Raw genomic sequence first — 21512 nt, forward strand, 5'->3', positions numbered from 1 at the left:
TCTTGGAACTTGCCTTCTCTTCCGCTGTGCAAGCCCTCAGAACCACCTGCGATTCACGGTTTGCCGTGCTGTGAACACCCCTTTCTGCCCACTAATTACATCAGCTTCCCAGCCCCCTCAAAACGGGGGATTGACTTATCGCCGACATTCTCTTTAAGCTATTTTCTGTTTATATAGAAACCACAAATCCAACAGCAGCCCTTTTTTCTTTTTTTGGAAAAGAAAAGACCGGTTTTAGCAGATGCACATGTTCCTTGGCTGTATAATTATTTAAGCGCTCTCATTAGCATCCGAAATTGGCTCATTTTTTGAGTGTGGATCAATGGGGTGGGCATGCATGGGTGAAATGAATTTTGCTGCAGTTATCTTAACGAACGTCTGTGCCCGAGTACAGGCTGCTTCCGGAGGCAAAGCTCCCAGCCCTGTCTGCCGCCTTTTCATACATTCAGCTCAATCGCTGAAACTCTCTGGGTGGTTCGCCCTCGTTAAAACCATAAAATACAACCCCAAGACAAAACACAGTGCTAAGTTTCTGAAACTCCAAAGCTGTACTATGAAACCACAAACCGAAGAATCCCTGCAGTTTAAGGAACTAAAAGGCAGCAGCTGTTCTTAAGTGCAGAACTAAAATGCCTAGGAGAACGAAACTGTTTTTCCTTAGCAGCAGAAAGGCTGCGTTGTGGGCGCCAGGCGAGTCTCCTGGCGGGGAGAATCCCACAGCGAGGGTGCCACCACGGAAAAGTCCCTCTCCCGAATGGCCAGCTACTTCCCCTCTATGGCACCTCCTGCTGCTCCCCGGCGGCCTGTGCGATTGCTTTGGTCCCGATCCTGCCAGGACCTGCAGATCTCGCACCAATCCTGCACGCACTCGCAGCCGGGCCGAGTGGCCTTCTCTGCCTTCCCCTCGTTGCGCTGCAGATCTGGACAGCCAAGCAGGACACACGGGGCTTTCTGTCTTGATTCAAGACCCACGTGCGTTCCCCGATTTTTTTGTCCGATGGGTCCATGAAAAAGAGCGAGCAAGGATGAGCACTTGGAAATATTTTTCTGTTCAGAAGGCCAGCCAGGCATCCTTGCGGGTTGCAGTTGGGGGCTGCGCCCCTCCATGTGCAGGGCGTGCTTCTGCACATGGCATGCCAGATCCTGCCTGGTCGTGGGAACTAAACATAGAAACATAGAAAACAGAGAGAGTCAGAAGAGGCCTCCCGGGCCATCTAGTCTGACCTCTGGCACCAGCCGGCTCCGCTCACAACATGCCCACCATGTGGACGCCCAGCCTATCCTTGAAACTAAGCAGGGTCAGGCCTGGTTGAAATCTGGATGGGTGACTTGCAAGATTGTGACCCTCCCAGAGAGCTTTGGCCAGGGGTGGTATAAAAATGCAATGCGATGATGATGATGAAGATGATAATATATAATAATAAGCTCCTAAGGAGATTTGTGGGCCCCCCTTTGGCTTGGCCTTCAGGAGAGCCCCCAACATGCCTTTTTTCCTTTCTCTTTTGGGGTGATTCTACGGCCCCATTCATTACTCTGAATTTCGCTATTGCTGCTTACTTCAATATTGCTTAAAAGTTGTTGTCGGCTCCTTTATTGCTTTAATATTTTGCAGTGTTATAATATATACCCGTTGCTTTGTAAGCTGTTCTGGGGAGGTCAATAGTCCAAAAGGCAGGGTAAAAAAAGGAAACAATAAAGGAATGAAATACAAGACGATCACACACTGCCATCTCCAGAAACTGACCAGACAAACACTCTGAGGAGCGATGCCTTCCTGCTTTCCACTGGGCAACCTCATCTGCTCTCCTGGGACTGGAAGCATCTTCCGTGCGCCACACACAGCACTGCCTGTTTCCCACGCCCCGGTTTTTCTTGACATGTGCAGGGGGCTCAGCAGCATTTGGTGGAGTGGGATCAAGGCAGGTAAAGTCAAGGAGAAGGCGTGGGGCAAGGCAGGCAAAGTCTGGCTCTAGTCGGCTCCGGGTGGAAACGTTGAGGCACAACGTTCAGCATCAAAGAAGCCCTCATCTCCAGAGGGCAGGTGAAAGCAGGACCTCGGATAGCTCCATGTGGGTCCTTCTACCAGGGCAATAGGAGAATGTTGTCTCAGCAGGGAGCAAAGCCACCGGAAACACACAGGTTGAGACGACCTGCAGTGTGGTTTTTCAATGCTGAATTCTGGGAGGAGCCTGGTTCTCCCAGGAACTCATCCTCTGCAGTAGGTCTGTGTGCTCTGGCCAGGGGACCCTGGATGAAGTGTTGGCTGACCCATCTGTGCCTCATCCCTAGCAGACCCTGGGATGGTCAGAAGGGCTAGTGGTCATGGCAGGATGCTCCAGTTCCCTGGTTTCCATATCCTAACCACGATCGCCTTGCTTTCTGTTTCCCTTGGTGTCTGTTCTCCAGGAGAAATGGAGGAGTTGGAGACGCTGTGGCTGACGGGCATTTGCCACAATGAGAAGAATGAGGTCATGAGCAGTCAGCTGGATATCGACAACATGGCCGGCGTGTTTTACATGCTTGCTGCTGCCATGGCCTTGAGCCTGATCACGTTTGTCTGGGAGCACTTGTTTTACTGGAAGCTGAGGTTCTGCTTCACCGGGGTTTGCTCGGATAGGCCAGGATTGCTCTTCTCTATCAGCAGGGTTAGTTTCATTTCTCTTCCTTTCACCCAGTAATGGCCAGGGTCCAAAGGACTGTAGTTCCATCTACTCTAGCCAGGAGTCTTTAGATTTAAGTCCCTAAAACTGCTTCCCAACACCCCCGTTCCTCCAAAGTCTGCCTGGCGAGCCCCCGTTGAAACAAAGGGAGGCGACGGTGCACATGTTCTTTATTTTATCTTGCTCACATTCTGCTCTTCCACCAAGAGCTCGGTGCGCTTCCTCTGTGGGCATCTCGTTCATGCGCTGGTCCGGGTGGGTCTTTCTTTGCTTTAGAAGTAGAGCCAAGTACCTTCGAAGGGATTTAAGAAGAACCCTGCTGGACTGGACCATGTGTCGATCCTGTGCACCGTTCTGTCCACACAGTGCCTTAACCCCTGCACACTTACCTTGCCGTTGATCCTGGGGGGTGAGTGGCCACTGGTGGCTCTTCTTCTCCATGGATGGCTTCAGTCTCCATGGTGACCATCACTCAGCCAAGTTAGAAAGTCAGGCAAAGAGAAGCCAAGAAGAGCCTTAGAAAGCACGGGACCTCCTGCCCGGCCAGAGGAAGGCGGGTGCAGGGGTGGCCGGGCAGCTGTGCCCGGGGAGCGAGTTCCAGAAGTGAAGGCAGACGTGGCGGAACCCTTGCCCCACCCGCGAGCCGACTGCACCTCAGTGGATTTGGGTGTCCTCCTGAGATAAAGAAGCTAAGAGCCAGTGTGGCATAGTGGTTGAGAGCGCGGGACTGGGACTCAGGCGATCTGGGTTCGAGTCTCCGCTCAGCCATGGAGCCAACTGGGAGGCTTTGGGCCAGGCACAGACTCTCAGCCCAACCTGCCTCACAGGGTTGTTGTTGTGGGGATAAGATGGAGGAGGAGATGTACGCTGCCTTGAGCCCTTTGTAGGAAAAAGGCAGGATATGAACCGAAAAATAAATGAATAAAAATAACTAGGAGGTGGGGAAGGGGTTGTGTGGGGTGACTGGGCCTAGGCCACTGAGCGCTTTCCAGAAACCTGGAAAAACTGCTCATTTGGAAAAGGATGTGGCATCGTACGGATGACTACATCCAGGGCTCCGGCCCTTGGCACACTGGACAGCTCCGTGTGCCAGCCTTTCGCCCTCCAGCTCCACAACTTGGAGCAGCCCATCCACCCGAGGCTGACGCCTCCGGCACAGAATGAAAAACGGAGCCGCTCAGCCACATCTTCACAATTAACCAGGCAGCTTCAGTAAGTGTAATTAGCATTAAAAATGAAGTCATTTGTCCCGCAGAGAGGAAGCCCACTGTTTTTCAGAAATGATTGTGCAACCAGTGGATTTTTTTTTGAAAAAAATCAAATAAATCATTTATTTATATACAGGCTGTAAATGTGCTGATGTTAAATCTTTGGCAACTTCCGGTGGTGGATGTGGTCCTCCTTCTCCTTTTTAATCACTTAATTGACTTTGCAATTCTACCCTTGCCAAAGTGTTTGGAAAATAATTGGATGGAACTATTAAGCAATGTGACTAATTTCATGAGAAGGGAGAGAGAGAAACAGGGCAAAATAGAAAAACAACACCATTCTATCTCTCCAGGATGCTGTTTGAGGGCTGTCTTAGTACACACAGTGGCTTTCCAGGTGTGCAGTATTCAACAAAATTCAAATTGATCATGGTTCTTTGAGTTTCACCTAAAAATTCTTTCCGAATGGTGTTTGAATCAAGTTGAAGCAGCTTGCAAGTGCCATTTTTCCTTCCTTCTGGGATGAAAGCCTTTTCACATGCTCATTTCTCTAAACATGCACATCACTTCTGTACAATTTTGAGATGTACACCTTTCCCTTCTGCATATTTGGGCATACACACCAATTGCTTTGTGGACTCAAAGATCTATGGACTCACACGGGTACCGGTTATAAAAAGAGTGGGTATATCGCAAGCTGGACTTGAAGGCTGGTTAGTCTGGCCGTTGGTAGACTTGAGAGGTGATGGCATGGCTTTGCTTTTTTTTCCTGCGGGGGGGGGGGGCAAAATTACGCTAGATTCTTGGCCTGTTGATACTCATTAGATGCAAGAGGAAACGTTGCAAGAACCAGTTCCTCTGCTACTTTGATAACTGCTAGCAGTGCTTGTTTTGCTGTTCATATCAAGCAACCAGGTCCACATTCCTTATTTATTTCTTAAATTTCCAGAGCGTGCAACTGCAAATATCCTTGGGAATTTTTGCAATCGTACCCCAAAGCAAGCACCCCATAGAAAACAAAAGGAAAAAGACAACTATACCAATATCAAAATAATACAATATTGATCAGTCAAACATCAAAGAGGCAGCAGTAAAATTAATAAACCAAGGGACGTATTCAAGATTAAATGGTTGCTGGAACAGGAAGGCCTGAGCCAGCTGTCCTGCCCAGAAGTCTCTTTCCTGGGGAACCCCTGTGGCCCACAACGAGCCACTGGGCCCTCCCTTCTCACTGCTGCAGGTTGCGGCAGGAGCCAACATCACGTGGGTTGGGGGCGGAGCAGCTTGAGGGGTTTCCCAGAGCCCTGCAGCTGATCCCTGTGGGAGGCGAGGCGGGACCAGGGGGTTCCTCAGTTGGATCGCTCCAGGGTGACGCCTCTTTTGTTCCTAAGCTGCATTCCAGCAGCCCAGTGGGAGAGCCCTGAATGGGCCGCTCACAAATGAAGGGGCCCAGTCTTTGAGTGAGAAATGACGTGGGACTCACTTTCCCGGCCTACTCTCAGCTTGAGCCATCTGCCGTTTCCAGCCCTAGATAGCACCCCTTGGCACAGGCAGCGCTGCCCCGCTCCAAGGGCTGCTGGCCTGATCTTCACGGCGGCCACCATGTTGCCCCATGCTTCTCAACTTAGTCCTAGAAACAGAGACCAGTGCGGAATGTTCGTTAGCGTTCCCTTGACGACCTGGTGATTTGACCTGCCTTCTGTTCTGTGTTGCGACCACTGCAGGGTATCTACAGCTGCATCCACGGAGTGCACATCGAGGAGAAGAAGAAATCCCCCAGCTTCACCCTGACAAGTTCGCAAACCAACATGCTGAAGCTCCTGCGGACAGCCAAGAACATGACCAACCTGAACCCCTCGCGGATGAACTCCCCCAAAAGAACCACCGATTTCATTCACAGGGGGTCCCTCATCATGGACATGATGATGGATAAGGGGAATATAATCTTCTCGGACAATAACAGGCCTTTCCCACCAAAGGAGAACATTTTCGGTGACAACATGAGTGAGCTGCAGCCATTCATGGGCAATCGGCCCAGGGACAACCTCAACAACTATGTCTTCCAAGGGCAGCACCCACTCACGCTCAACGAGTCCAACCCGAACACGGTGGAAGTCGCCGTCACAACAGAAGCCAAAGGCAACTCACGGCCGAGGCAGCTGTGGAGGAAATCCATGGAGTCGTTGCGCCAGGAATCGCTTCGTCAGAGGGACAACGATTCCGATGAAAATCAGCAACACTCCTTGAAGGGTCCGAGGTACCTCCCGGAAGAGATTCTTCACTCCGACGTTTCGGATACGTCCAGCCGAGCCACCTGCCACATGGAGCCCGAAATCAACCACAAGCACCACAAGTTGAAGGACAATGTGAAAAAGAGGCCTGTCTCCAAACACCCGAAGGACTGCAGTGAGGTGGAGCTGACATATCTGAAGAATAAGCAATCCTTGCCCCGGGATAAAATTTACATCATAGATGCCGACAAAGAGCGTGGCTTTCACTTGGATGCTCCCCAGTATATGGAGAACATCATTCTTCCAGAATCGCTGGAGTTCTCCGATGTTTACCAGGATCACAGCAACAGCTACCAAAAGGAGGAGCAGAGCGAGAGGACTCCCTTACCAAATGAAGAAGGTCTTCCAAGCAGCGACCAGTACAAACTCTACTCAAAGCACCACAGCTTGAAAGATAAGAACGTGTCCTTGGGGGAAGCCAACGACAGACACCGGCCGAACGTCAGCCACTGCCGAGGCTGCCTCTCCAGTCTTCCCAGTTACGCCGGGCACTACCTGAGCCGTTCCCCCTACCGGTGTGACGCCTGCATGCGGATGGGGAACCTCTATGACATTGACGAAGACCAGATGATGCAGGACACCAGCAGCTCCACGCAACGGGAGGGCACGTACCGGCCCGACTGGCTGCAGGCCAACAAAACGCAGCCTCCAAAGAAGAGCAAGCTGAAGATCAGCAGGCAACATTCTTTCGACAACATTCTCGACAAGCCCCGGGAAACGGAGGCCGGGAGGCCATCTCGGAGCATAAGCCTGCGGGAGAAGGAAAAGTTTCTGGAAGGAAGTCCTTATGCAAACCTGCTTCACACCCCTCAAAGCAAACTCTTGAGTAACACGGCTCCGCTTTTCACACGCACTCTGGACGATGGTAAGAGGATCAGGTCCCTGTATTTCGACTGCTCTGCAGAGAACTCTTTTCTGCACCCTTATTGTGACGACCAGCATTTGGTTCTCGGGCGGAGCCCCGCAGGCCTTTATAAACCATCATTAACCGCGAAAGCGAGGAATGATAGTTACTCAAGGTCGTCGATAAAATCGACTCCCTCATACTGTTCCAGAGATGGCCGGGTCCTGACCGACATGTACATTTCGGAGCATGGAATGCCTTATGTTGCAAACCAGAATAGTGTGTACTCAGCACCAAGAGTTTTAAATTCCTGCAGCAATAGACGCGTGTATAAGAAGATGCCCAGCCTTGAATCAGATGTTTAGCTTTTCCATTAACACTTTTGTCTATAGGAAAACATAGTTGCCAGCATCCAGAAGGCAAAGAGGAGGCCCCTTTAGCCGCATGGTGGATATCAAGGATCTGCAGCGCTTTCCTTGCCTTGAATTCGAACGTCAGCCGGTTGTGCAATTAGACCCAAAAGATACAGCGGGAAAGAAAAATAAGAAGCGAATTCCTCCTTCCAAGGGCATGTCTATCCTACAGACATCTATTGGTTTTATACTGCTCTTAACTCTCACAGCTTCCCCTAAAGCTTCCAGGGAATTGTAGTTTAGTGTTGGTGCTTGGGGTTCTGTATTACAGATTCCCTGTATCCCTTGCGGAGTCAGCATCCTCTGGGAAGAGGGAACGGCCTTCTTTCTTCTTTCAGTCCATAGCATAAATATGCCCTTTGGGATGGATCCATGCTTGTCCAAAATGGCCACCACTGACGGTCCTTCCTGCAAGAATCGCCCCGAGACATGTTGGCAACTATGCTCTTTTTCTACTAGGATGGTCATTTGCCCCGGTCCATTGGACTGAACCCTTCTAGCACTTTCCCCTGATGTAATTCTGCCCTCCCAGACCTTTATTTTTTAATAGCAAATAAGCAATATGGTATGCATGTACTTTTAACACAGAACAAAAACAAAACAAGTTAAGAATGCATCCGCACACTGACCATGACACGACTTGTCCAAGCAATTAGAAAGTTAGCCTTTTTTTAAAAAAAGAACAAACAGCTATCTATCGTTCTATCTGATATGATTTTTGTCGCATCTTTGTTTTTAAACACAGTCGAGCAAAAGCAAAAAAAGAAAAAAAAAAGAAAAAAGAAATCCTCAGGGCCCTTGAACGGAAACAAAATTGTGTTCATCTTTGTCTGTCTTACAGAGACCAAGGCGTCAACCCACCGTGGACTCCTCCCCCGCCAAATCCCATTGAAGGGAATGGAAGTGTCATAATTGCTAATTGAGGTCTCACGGTCAGATAGCAGCTCCGAGTTGGGCGATGTGGAGGCGCACAACCAGGAAGGGGGACCTGCCCCAGGAAGGCCATCCCAGGACAGGCGAGGGCAGTCCCGGCCCCCCCCTAAGATGGCACAGACCCCGCTGGCTCACGCCGAGGCTGGGCGGGGGCTGTGGGCGACCTTCCCTGGGGCCCAGTCTGGGGTGAGCTGGGAGCCTAGAGGGCAACGGGAAGGGGCCCTGCTCTGTGGGCCAGGTGGGAAAACGGGACCCGTCTCCTGGCGTTTCTCAGGCTTGGCCGGCCTGGAGAGCTGTGACTTCCAGCGTATCAAAGGGGCTGACCTGCGGGCATTTTTGTTCTCCGTCACTCTGAAATAGGCACAGAGGTCTCAGTGGCCTCGTCCCCAGATAGTGACTCTACCCAGGGAGCAACCAGCCGCAGGGGAAAGGTTGTCTTTTGTTCCCCATCCACCCATGTGAGAGTCCAGGCCTGTGGGTGGTGGTCAGAAGCTCTCCAGAAGTCTGAGCTGCGGAGTTTCTCTCTCCTGCTCTTCTCCCAGGGTGGAGCCATTGGCTGGTTCCTCCACATAACAAGCACGCGGGAACACTCCTCGGATAACGCCCATTCTTTTTAATGAGCCTGGAGCCTGTTTGCATATTACAGCCCCTTTTTCTCCTAGGGCCACCATCTTTCTTACTGCCCTTTTGCCTTTCTAAGAGACGTTGCCGGGATATGAATACCTGCTGGCATGCAGATGCAGGGCAGAAAAAGCTTTTACTTGATAAAACCAGGAGCAGGGCAGACACCTTGGGAAGAATCCTTTGAGGAAATTTAAAATCATTCCGGCTGGTAGGGGGTGACTTGGACAACCGGCCCTCTTTGGGATAGGCACATAAATCTCTCACCGAGTCGTAGCGGCTGCTGCATGAAGATATTTTAAAACAGCCTCTTTCTGGTCACTGTGATGCAGCCTGCACTCCCTACTCAGGAGGAAATGATCGATGCAGGATGGAATTGCTGGCGTTTCAGCATTCGAGCCAACCCGGAATGGGAGCACTTTACGATTAACCCTAACCCTAACCCTAAAACACTTTAGTCTCAAAGGAACCTTGACTCCGGAGGGGATGAGGGTGGATTCAGACATTGCGAACAGTGCAAGAAGGGTTGCTGAGGGGGGGACATTTCCCAGCCTCGGGGCATCAGCTTGGATCTGTAATGTTTGTAAGGGAGAACTACAAAGATGAAGTGAACATACCCAAGGTTGTCATTGCTCATGTGAGGACTTATTAGACAACTTGTCCTCCTGCGCATTGCAGCTGCAACCGGGGGTCCTCAGCACCTTCCGCTCCAAGGGCCCCTCTTGTCAAGTCTAAATCTACCCTAATTTCCAGGGAGTCGATTCTGGAGAGACCAATTTGGAGACTGAAGCCAAAAATATGGAGAGAAACGTAGGCCCAACTCAGTGCACGTGTGAGTGGTTTACACTGGCATCCAAATGCTTTCGTTGTATTTCACAGATGCTCGTTTTGTAATGCAATCAGTTTGTAGAAAATCTCCACCATCCAACTTTCGCAGCTTGATCTCCACAGCTGTGGAACTAACCATGTTTAAGGCCTGGTGTATGGAGTGTGCATCTTTCAAGCTGTAGACGTCGTAATCTGACTTGAAACCTACATGTGTACACAACTTTGTGTCTCCCCCTCGTTGGTGATGAAAACTCAGGGCTGTATAGTATCTCTCTTCCTCTTGTTCCTCCACATTGCTCCGAAAAGAACCCCTACCGCTGTCACCAAACCGTTGTGGCTCATCTGTTTACAACCCAGTTGCTGGTCCCATTTCGGTCAACCACCTGTCATTGTTGAGTATATTTCTTACTGTATGACACCAACAGCCATATATGTTGATAGGACTCAATCAGGAATGCAGTAGTAATCTTGTTTGCCGGTTGTCTGGAAGTTTAACACCTCTTTATAGTGACTTGCTTTCCTTCCGGCTACATCTTCTATGTATGTATGTATGTATGTTTGATCATTTTTGACTTCTCTAAGGAAGCTCATTTTAGCTGCTTAACGTAGAACAGGCATAATTCTGTAGTTATGGAGTCACATCAGTTTTTAAAGCAGGGAAAGGGTAACACAGACCTGAATTGAACTGTCCCAGTTTTTGGTTGTCATGCTGGTTTCGGTATGGACGTGGTGGTGGCCGAAGTTAAGCTGTCCGCACTGGATGCCGAATGTACTATTTAGACAATATAATCTACCCTTCCAAAATAGAGTTCCTTTCCTCGAATTTACTGGAAAGTAATTTGTGAGTTGTTTCTTCAAAGCGTCTCAGAGGTTCATTTTAAGGAGTTAAAATGGGAGCAAGGGTGACCCAAGCTGATCCTGGATTACTCAGAAGTAAGCCAGGCTGCATTCTGGGGGTTATTTCCAAGTAAGTGTGCAGAAAATGCACCTTAGACCCCCAACCTCCAGCTACCATCATCCTCAACTGGTGACCATGCTAGATGGGGACAATGGGCATTGTAGTCAAACACATTGGGAGGAAGCCAGTTAGAAGAAGGCTCCCTTAGCTATGGCCCCAGAAGAAAAACAAGTTTCGTTTTTCATCCTGTCTGTCCTTTGCTTCAAACGTTCATTCTCAATTCCTAGATTTATAAAACCTCCATCATTAAGCCATTTCCTCTAAAGTAAATCTGATAAAATCGATGGCTTCCCCTATAATACGCAGTCTGAGGATCACCCACATGCTTGACTAATCTGAACGACCTTGTCCGGAGAACCTAAAGTGCCGAGTTTCTCGGGGTCCTTGCGGGCTGTTTTCCTGACGAAACCAGCGTAGGCTTGTTCCCATCAGGCCGAACGAGTGGGCGCTACGCCCTGCCGCATGGCAGAGCCCCCTTTGCGAGACACGGACATTTCCAAAACCAATGATGGTGAGGCATGATAGAGAAAGGAATCCCCTCCCCCTCCCCTCCCCTCTCTCTGGGGTGTGTGAGAGTGAGAGTGCGTGTGTAATGGAAGCATGCAGACCTTTCAGCATTGCCTAATGCGGCTTCTAGTGATATCCTGGTCTCGTGTAGACCCCAGTGACATGCTGCCGTCGGCCCGATAGGCGGGGCTGGGCACCACCAGGGGGTCCTTCAGCCTACACACTCCTTGTGCTGTCTGAATGGGACCCCCAGTGGCTCTCACCCACCCCTTGGAGACCCCAGTGGGCAGGGGAGACTCTAGTGATTGATCTGCTCACTATCCCAAAGCCGCTTGCAGGGGAGAAATTGAGCCAACCCACCACTGGCCACGGCCTCACACCCGTGGCTGCGGCCACTTTGGAGGAGCTTCTCTGCTGGCTAGTCGGTGGCCCAAGCAGCTGCCGCCAGAGTCGGTGGCAGAGGGTGGCCAGGTTGCCCACCTGGGTGACCAGCTCGCGTCGATAAGCTCAGAAAGCACCTCGGCCTTCAGTAGAGCGTGTCTCATCCGAGCGGGGACTTTGCGGGAAGGGTGACCTTTTCCTCATGATGCCATTTCTCCGAGTAGCGTCGTTACAGAGGTGACTGAAGTAAGGATTTTGCACTAAGTGAAGCTGCAGCTTTTGATACAGAACTCACCCAAGTTCCAGAAGCGAGTGTTTACAGTATTTTTAATGGCTTTTAAGATAAGTTTTTGAAATTTATTTTTCTCTGCCTGCATTTTGCACTGGAAAAGTCAGCCTGTGCTTGTAATAGCTTGGTCGCCATGGATGCTTGGCACTGTGAAAAGAAAGTGTTTCATGTGGACAGACAAACTGGTGGGGTGGGGAGCTAGGAGTGCGGCAGTGGCCGTTCCCACCGGTGTGTCGTGCCACGGTTTCTAGTTGGATCCCCAATTCTGCTGTATGGATGGTCAGGCAGGTAATCCTACCAAGGAGTTGCCGGGATCCAATGAGGTTCGTTGGTCTTCCCTATTTCTGCAAAGTTATAAAATCTCCCATAGAAATCCAGACACTTAGATAATGCGAGCATTACAGAATGCTCGTTCTGTTGCTTGTCGTTGGTGAGACATCAAAGACCGGGAAGGAACGCAAAGAAACCGACTCTTTTCTCATTGAGAAAAGCTCCTATCCGCCTGCTCACCTCATGATCAGGCAAGAGTCTTTCCAAGTGGAAGCTGGATTTTGTGCTTTGCCCAGACTCTGGGCCAGCTGTGCATGCTTAATTCTGAATGTTTGCATGGGCCAGTATTTTGATGTAAAACTGGTCCATGAATTAAATGGTCTAATCTACTGAGGATGGCTGCACCATCCATTTTAAAACAAGCCTGAAAAAGTGAGGGATGCCACTCGCTTCGGTTCTGAAATTTCACCTTTGGTGAGAGGCGGGCAGAAATTCAAAAGGTGAAGCATTACTGTGGCGTCTCCATGTGGACCAAGCTATATCTGCCACCTTTCTGCCTGCTGCGCAGCTACAAAGGGCAGATGGCAAACGAGGTGACAACCACACTGGCCGGTAATGCCGGTGCGTGTTGCAGGAAGCGGCATGCGTGGAAAGCTGGTGGGCCACGCGAAGCTTCCCGCGGACCAAAGAATGTGTTTGGCAAGAGGAGGTCGGGGCGCGCAATGCCTGCCACGCAGCTGCCTGCCACGGGAGTCTGGCGAGAGTGCCCGTTGCATGCCCCGGCCCTCGGCAGAATGCTGCCACCGCCCCCAGAGCGCCAGAACTGACGGGACGGGGGCTCACGCCGGCTCGGCTGAGGGCAGGGCAGGGGCTCAGTGGCCACAGGCCCCGGGGCACCTGCGCTGCCAGTTGTAGGCCCAGGCCCAGGCCTCGCCTGGTGAAGGGCGCATCTGGCCCCACCCGTCAGAGCTGCTGCAGGGTGGCCAGGCGGGGATGGCTCGGGCGCCTCCCAGCCAGGAAGCTCCGTGTGCTGCTCCCAGCAAGAGGAGACGGGGCTTCACTCACCCGGTGCCCCGGACGGTGCACTCTGCAGTTTGAGTGATAAGGGAGCTGGGGGGGCGAGGGGGGGGCACGGAGGGAAAGGCCTGTGGGTGCTTCCGAGTGCAGTGCTCACCGCCTCTGGAGAGTTCCTCCCCCCCGGGCACCGTCTCCTGGGAAAGTCTCCAGCATGAACTCTGCTGCTCGTGCACATGGGCTTCTAGGAGTGGGTGATGGACAGGGAAAAGCCCTGGCCGTGCCAAAGAAGGCGCACGGCAGAGAGCACGGCACTTCTCGCACCTCCTGGGGGGGGGGGATAAGGCGATGGGGGTGGGTGCGCTTGGCGAGCTGTGCCCAGGGGCCTCCGGTGGCAACTCTCCCGTGTGGCACATGCGGAGCAGGCCGGACTGACTGTAGTCACGGCCAACAGACTGACGGCCGTCCCCGATTCCAAAGAGCCTGTTCAAGGCATGGCTGCAGCTGAGCCCAGCCTGCGTCTTGCTGCAGAACGGGGCCTCCCGCTTGTCGTTTTGCAGGCGTGTTAGCCCAGAGTGTGACGAGAAGGCGTACGGTCAGCTCTGCTGGTCTTTGATGCTTTTGCAAATGCACCAGAAAAGTGCTCAGAGAATCCGGCCAATCTCATTAGAAGGTATTTCCTGTATTGGGTGGGGTGGGAATGGAGGATATGAACTAAGCAGAGTGCAGCAATCAAGAAGTTCTTCCATTAAGCATAGAGAAGTTTCGTGCTCTTTCGATCCTGGTCTGCCTCCTTTTCCCTGGAACAATTTACCATTGTGTCCTTAAAGAGTTCAGGCTTATACTGTGAACTGGGGACAAAAGCTTCAGATCGGGGGAAATACATCCCTTCTAGGTAAGGGTAAATGAATGGTGCATTTACAAAGGGATCAAAACCCAGGAGAAGAACTGACTGTAAACATTCTCCAGGAGGGAGAGGTGAGTCTGGTGGATTCGTGTGTTTTGCATCCACCTCCGCCGCTTTTCTATTCTCGGCTGAATCTGCTCTTTCACTCTTGGAGCAGTGCGAAAGCCCCAGATGGCCACGGAGGGCTTGCACTTAAGAGCGGTGTTTGGGCACCCCAAGGTCTTAAAAAATTCGGTTGGGGATGCGCGTCTCAAAGGCGAGTCCCATAAATCCACCCACAGGCAGCTAGAAATCTATCGCTTCAGAGCCATGAAGGAACGCATTAGTGTGTGATTAAAAGAACCTGTGGGAAGAGTGTCTTTGTCCCGCGTGAGCGCAAGTGTCGTGTGTGTGATGGGAAAGCGAAGTCACTGAGAGCTGGGCAGGAAGCTGGTCTGGACGCCCCAGCACAGATGAACTCGTTTCTGAGTGCAATTCAGCCGATAGCATATCACACCCCCTGAGGTGGCAATTCCCGCTGTGCATCCATACGCGTCGAGTGTGGCTTTCTGGGCAGTCCTTTTGTATCTACAGACAAGGGCCGTCTGGGGTGCCCTGCTGAATTCAGACATTCACGAATGAGTGCATCACACACGGCGCGTCTGAGACCGTCGCCACGTTCTCAGTGATTTGGTGTCCCCACGGTGTCCCTGCTCATATTAATGGTTTCGTGTTGCAGTTCATTGTCCTTTGACCCATTTAATTCGAGGCCTTCCCATCCCTGGAGATGAGGATTGGGTGCATTTTAACTTGCGGATGGTGTGCCTCAGCATGGTTTTGGGGTGCCTTCATACAGGGTGTTCCAAAGGGAGTCTTTGCTAGCCAGTGGGAATTCTGCCTAGCGCACATGCACCCAAGTATCACAGAGATGGAGAGTTGGGAGGGACCATTTAGGCCCCTTCGGCACAGGAATCCGGGCCGGAGCACCCCTGCAGAGAGTTGTCCAAATGCTGAGCTTGTTTGCCTCAGTCTCATATTTTTAGGCGTAACGTTAAGAAAAAGGTGTTTACAGATCTTGGTGCGGGAGGTGGGGGAAGGCAGTGGACCCAAAAGCGCGAGGCCACCTGGAAATCCTGCCTCGGGCAGCCCACCTGTGGTGCTGTCTGGTTACAGACGCCGGGCAACGCTTGGCGCAGGTGTCGCCAAGGTGGGCTTCCAAGTGGCATCCTGTGACCAGGAACGCGACACCGGGATTTGCACCACACCGCTGTGCGTTTAGTTTTGTTGAACTCAGCAGCTTCGAGACGTCACGCAGGCGTGCGAGTCACCCGTGAACGGTGTGCCATCACCCTTGTGCACGTCTTTGAAATCTTGCAATGATAGTTGGGTGTGTTGTTCTGACTAACACAGTGGGATAACGAAACTAATTGTGATCCAGGACTTTTTGTTGGTTTGTTTGTTTGTTTGTTTGTTTCTCTGTTGCGTATTCTGTGTAACAGCAGTTTACCCTTCCAGCATATTTAAATCCAAATGCATGGATAAGTGCTAATACTGTATAAATAATATTTTCAGACATATCTACAAAAGACCCCACAAATGTTTGCTTCAGACTTTTGATGATAAAAAGTATATAATTACTATGGTTGTCTTCAATTGTAGTGTACTTTTCATTTTTGTTAACAATGTAGGAGAGGAAAAGAGAGTGAGCGAGCAGAAGATGCTGAGGTGGGAGGGGCTTGAATGTTTGCGTATATTGAAATGTATATACCTGTGAGAGAAAACACATGTGCCAAGTATAACAAGATGTACAAAATGTAAATATGAAAATTTCATTTTTCTAATAAAGATAATTTCTGCCAAATTGATACAAAAATGGAAAAAAGGGGGAAGTCCAATTATTTTGCTGTCTTCCGTTCATTAGTGCTGGGTTTTTCAAACTGCATTCATCAGTAGGTTTTTGCAGATTTGCAATGGAGAAGGTCACTGATTCCACGCCTGAAGGCATCGACAATTAAAAGATGGCACAGGATAGGAAGTCTCCTTTCTGTCGGTCCGCTCAGTCTCTTCCTGAACTCCCTGGGGAAATCAGTTCCTCCTCTCTCCTGTATTTGTGACCCACAGGTTAGAACTTCATCCGTAAACTACTTGAAGTCCCACGATGGTTGTAGGGATGCTCAGGGAGGGACATTCGTCCCGTTCCACAGTAAGAGAGGCTGGCGATGCGAGCCGTCCGAATTGCGAAGCCTTCCAGCTGTGGATTCTGTGCCTCACGTGAGATTCTGCAGACTTGCAGGTTTTCGTCTGTAGTTTTCTGCAAATTTAGATACAGAAAGAGGTGAAAATGCTCATTTCCCCCCATGGGCTAAAGCATGAAACTACATTTTTTGGCAGGAATGGTGTACTTTGAGGAGACTTGCATTTTCTGGATGCAACTTTTTGCAAATACATATAAATGTGCACAGATATGCATACAACATCTGAGTCCATCAGCGAGTGGATGAGGGCACAAACAGTGCCCGACCACGTGCAGAAAGCAGATGGAAGGAATTTTACACCCCTACCTGGTTCAGAGCCGCATCCGTAACACACCTAGTCTGAAGTAACGAGGTTTGTGTAAGCAACCTGTCTGCCCTTGTCCAAGCTTGTGGAGCCTTGGATCAAAGTGTCAGTCAACTGGCAGAATCCAGAACTGGATCGGAAGCATCGCTTTCTCCTCAGAATTTCGGGGGCGATGGATGGACTTGCTTCTTCTGAACGAAGCCCCCGAAGGGCAAGGCGCACGCATGTGGTCCCCACCCTGCCCACACATGCTCCCTCCCGCCCACCGGGCCAGAGTCGAGTGGAAATGGCCACCAATTTGGCTCAGCGTTCTTGAAACCTGGAAGCCCTGTCTGTGGGTAGGAGAGAACAGACACGCGCCCCTTTTGAACAGCCCCTGCCGTGTCCGGCACAAAGGGAAGCGTCCACGGAGCCAGGACTTTGATTTTCCTGCCGGTTCCTTCCATATTTCTTTCCCGCTCACCCTGATCTATTAATTTATCAATTTATTTATTTAGAAAATGTCTATGCCGCCCCATTTGCCGAGGTTTTGTATGACATGTGTAACGAGGTGGCTTATAAAAATATAATAGTCATAATTTGTGGGATACAGTGCTGGGAACATGTTTCTAATATCAGAAAATGGCTTTTTAGTGTGTATCCAGGCATGGAAAGGTTTTAAAAGTTAAATCACCAATTTCAAAATCTGAGGCTTTTTCCAGGGAGTGAAGTTTTTAAAAAACGACAGGGCAAGTCTAGGCCCACTCAGTCAAAAGTAAATGCAATTACGGTCCATGGGGTTTACTCACAAGTAAATGGAGTTGGCACCATCACTGAATCCCTGCCCATGTCAAAAGGGCCAGGTCTCGGGTGGCAGGGCGGTAAATTGTTACTTTATGGTGGGCAACTTATTTGATGAGTCATATTTTTGAAAAGAAGAAGGGCAGGATTGTCCGAGACGGAGAGAGAAAGCTGCCCGAACATTTGTGACACAATAAAATGAGCGGGGATATGAAATGCGACAAAAGAGCGAGCGAGGATATTCTCAGCGCAGCTCGGAGTGAAGCCACAACGAGTTATGGAAGGAACCTGCCCAGGCCTTGAGATTCGCTATGGAGGCCCACCAGGTGGGCAGGCATGAGAGACGTGGACTTCTCCGGGGGCCCCCTGCCTCTGGACCCCTTCCCCAGCCGGTCTGCACTCGCAGGCTTGCAACAGCACAGGAACAATCATGCCGGCGTTCTGCCCGATGGTGGGTTTCTGTGAAATACCGTTTTCCGTCCACCTCTGAGCCTGTGCCTGACCCCTCCGGGAAAGGAAGAGGGCTGGATCCAGCGGAAAGGTAGGGCATTTCTGTTCTTGTGATCCATGGAACGTGCCACGTTTCATCTAGAATTGCCCGCGTGGCAACGGCAACGAGGGCTGTCGTCTTCACATCTGCATATGGGCTTCGTTTCCTTCCACTCCCTCGACTTCTATGCTGCTCTACCGTTAAGGCCTTCCGGGCAGTGGAAAAATACGGCAGGGTAACATGGGTGGCAAGACCATCCACATGCAGGCGACAAGGGCTGTGGGCTCTGCAGCCGGTCCCACCTTCCAGCTCCCATCCAAAGGCTGGGCGGGGGGTGGGGGGAGTTGGTCAGCCCTGAAACGGTGCCCAGGAAGTTGCACCGAACGAACGTCTGTCTGTCTGTCCCTGCCAGAGGAGGGCCTTCCTCCCTGGGCGATCGCTTGAAGGCAGTTCATCCTGACAGCCCTGCTAAGCCAGGGGTTGCAAAATCCTAAGCTGCGGAGGGCTTTTCCAGACACGCCACGGCGGCCGGCTGTTGAACCAAGCAATGGGGATGCATCCCGTGCATTCCAGGTTTTTGGACCGCGAGTCCCCTTGCCACCAGCCAATATGGCCAATGCTCAGGGCTTGTGGGAATTAAGGTATGCATTTTTTTTAAAAAAATACACCTTTCCCAAACACGAACTTTCCTTACAAAGAAAGCTCCTGCCCTCCTTTGCAGTGGGGCTGGGGAGTGGGATGCAGCGTCCTGAGCGGGGGGCGGAAATGGCCTTCCCGCGGAGCTGCAGTGGAATTCTGGGTCTGCCTTCGCAGAACCCTCTGTGGACGGGAGTGGATGCTCAGAGGGGCAGGCAGGGCGCTGGCGGAGAGTCTGCTGGCGGCCCCCTTGTCGTTCGCTCCCTGCTCTCGGCGATACAAGCTGCTCCACTGAAGCAATTTGATTTAGAACATGTTACATAAAAACAAAGCAGAGAGAGAGAGAGAGAGAGAGAGAGCAAAACAAAGCAACAAAAGAAAGGACGGAAGGTAGGAAAAAGAAAAAAAGAAAAGCCCTCATGGTGCCGTAAGAGGAAGCAGCCTGTTCGGCATCTCGGGGGGCTCGCGGCCTTTTGCTCCATTTCAAAACGCTGCCGGTTCTGCCTTCCTTTTCCAGTTTCACAGCAAATGACAACAACTCCACAGTGAAACACCAGACAATGACAAAACCCAGCCTGCTGAAGATGGGGGGAGCACCTAACTCAGCCCTTCCCCGGTCCTGCTTCGGAGAACTGAACAGCCGTGCTCTTTTATAGCGATGCAATTAAAACAAACGCGTGGAGCAGCGGCTGAGACGCTCCGCCGTTTGCCCGAATGAGGCGGTCACGCCGTCACGCTGCCAGCCGCGGTTCGTGCTCATTTTAGAAAGCCGGGCCGGCACCAGGCCTTGGGGCTGTCAAGACTGAACAGCGCCTGGGTTGTATGCCCAATGGCAGGCTCCTTGGGGCAGGGACCGTGCCTCTCGCTCCACGCAGTGCGCCATGTTCACAGGTGCTGCCGTGTGCCTCACCCATGAAGCGAAGGGACGCAGCTGCCCTGTTTGGCCAGCTCCGGGTTTTGGGGGTCTCCTGGCCAACGGAGCACCTTACAGGTGAGCCCACCTGCTTGCCACCTTTGCCAGAGTGTCTCCGGCTTCTCCTTTCTCTCTCTCCGCCACAGAGCAGCAAAGGCCATGGCTTGGTTAACCGGGGCCATGTGGCTGGTGGCCTCCTGGCCCACGCTCTTGGCCACGGAGCATCAGAGATGGTCACAATCCTCGTTTGCAGACGGCAGTCTCCTCTTTGACAGGCTGCAAGAGGCCCATGACGATATTCTCGATTTGGGGGGCCATCTTTGCAGCCCCCTCTGTAAAGAGGAGGGGCTTCAATACCTGCTTCCCGTGAGCAGCCCCAGGGACGTCGTTCCCCGTCATGGCCTTTTCCGGTGCGGTGCATTGGATTGTACTTCTACTGGGGTAGTGACAATTATTCCTGAATTTGTATCTAGGCTTATAAGGCAGCACGTTCCACTGTCACGGCAATTGATGCCCTCTTACGCAGCAGAAGCAGCCAGGAAACACGCTTACGCAGGAAACACGCTGGGAAACGCAGCATCCTCCCCACATTTTGATGATTATTACATCGGATCCGTCAGCTGGCATCCTTCCCGCGGAAAAGGGGCGGCAGCACCGAAAGACACGCTGTTCGTGGATGCCGCCGCCTCTTGCTGGATTCACCCCGCTGCAGCTCTCTTTCTGAGGTGGTCGCCTTGGCCACCAAGTGGAGGCGCAGGCTGAAGAGCTGCGTGTTTTCCTCTGTGTGGTTGCGGTTGCGCCGCAAACGAAGCGAGGGACACTTGCAACTCGCACGCGCGCTTTGTGCAGCTTCGGATCGAACAACCTGTGCGAAGAACGGAAGACACAGAATGTCCTTTGGGGCATTGTGCTGCGGCTCACGGAGCCTTGAAGAACTTGATGATCAGAGACGGCAGGGCTGCTGCAGGAGGATTAGACACCTCTTCCCTCCCCCGCCCTCCCACACGGTCTGAATCTCGGTTGGGCCTGATAAGATCTGTCGGCGGAGGTTTGGGTTGGTATTTAATCGGTTCCAGCGCCATTTTCCTCGCAGGCCACGCGTCTGGCACCCCCCTCCATTTCGGCCATTGTTCTTGGCTGTTGCGTAATTGTCACAGTTTCAGATATGCGTTTCTCTCTTCATCTGTTTCCTCTGGAGTCCTCCACAATAGACTGCGGCGGAGCATTTCATGCATTAGCACAAAGAGCATCAGCTGCTGGATTGTTTCAGAGGGGCTTAAATCCATTTAACCTGGACTCGGCAGAGAAAGCTCCCCTGTGCCCCGGCTCTCCAGCTGCCCGGCCAGCTCTCCACGTGGAGCGTGGCTCAGGCTGGGCTGCTGAGCAGACCTGTCCAAGGCGGACCCTGGAGGGCAGGCCAGCCGGTGCTCCAGTCCGTGGTGCGTGATCGGCGGAGCTTTGCTCCTGCAGAAGAGGGGCTTGTGAGATTTCTGCTTCAGGTCTTCCTCCTCCTTCTCCTCCTTATTTCTTTACCACCCCATAACTGAAGCTGAAGCTGAAGAAGACGAAGACGAAGAAGACGACAAGGAAGGAGGAGGAGGAGGAGGAGACGACAAGGAGGCAGCAGCAGCTTTGCCTGAGCCAGCTGGAATCTCTCTCCTCCTTGTCAGCCCCAGAGCCTTTGCTCCTGCTGAAACTTTAATCAGGCCCCGAGCACCTTCTCCCCCTGCAGCTGGGCTGCAAAGGAGGGGAAATTCCTGCCACGCAGCAGGACAGCTCCCTCCCTCTGTCCTGTCACTGTGTATCTTAGCACGGACTGTCAAAGGATGCTCCCCTTTCTTATTAAATCCCGGACAGGTATTTTACCTTGTGAAAAAGTTGCCCTCATAACCTCTCGCCTTGGCCAGCTGCATCTGGCAATTCTTTGCTGCCCTGTTGGCACCCAGCCGGCAGGTGGGACATCTGTTCGCGGCACGTCTTCGCCGGCACATTCAAGCCACAGAGCAGCGGCTCTGCGAGCGGCTCCCGGGT

The 21512-nt window shown here is 51.8% G+C and overlaps 1 protein-coding gene across 1 annotated transcript in view; it reads left to right on the plus strand.

The window, feature by feature from the left end:
* Positions 1-7368, plus strand: part of GRIN2A (glutamate ionotropic receptor NMDA type subunit 2A) — a 79016-nt gene extending 71648 nt beyond the window's left edge. The window contains exons 11-12 of the mRNA XM_044433479.1: positions 2407-2645; positions 5593-7368. Of these exons, the coding sequence (XP_044289414.1) occupies positions 2407-2645; positions 5593-7368 (2015 nt within the window). The remainder of the gene's footprint in view (positions 1-2406; positions 2646-5592) is intronic.
* The last annotated feature ends 14144 nt before the right edge of the window (positions 7369-21512 follow it).

The sequence above is a fragment of the Varanus komodoensis genome, unplaced genomic scaffold (genome assembly GCF_004798865.1).
Source record: "Varanus komodoensis strain SLA01 unplaced genomic scaffold, ASM479886v1 scaffold26, whole genome shotgun sequence".
Lineage (NCBI taxonomy): Eukaryota > Metazoa > Chordata > Lepidosauria > Squamata > Varanidae > Varanus > Varanus komodoensis.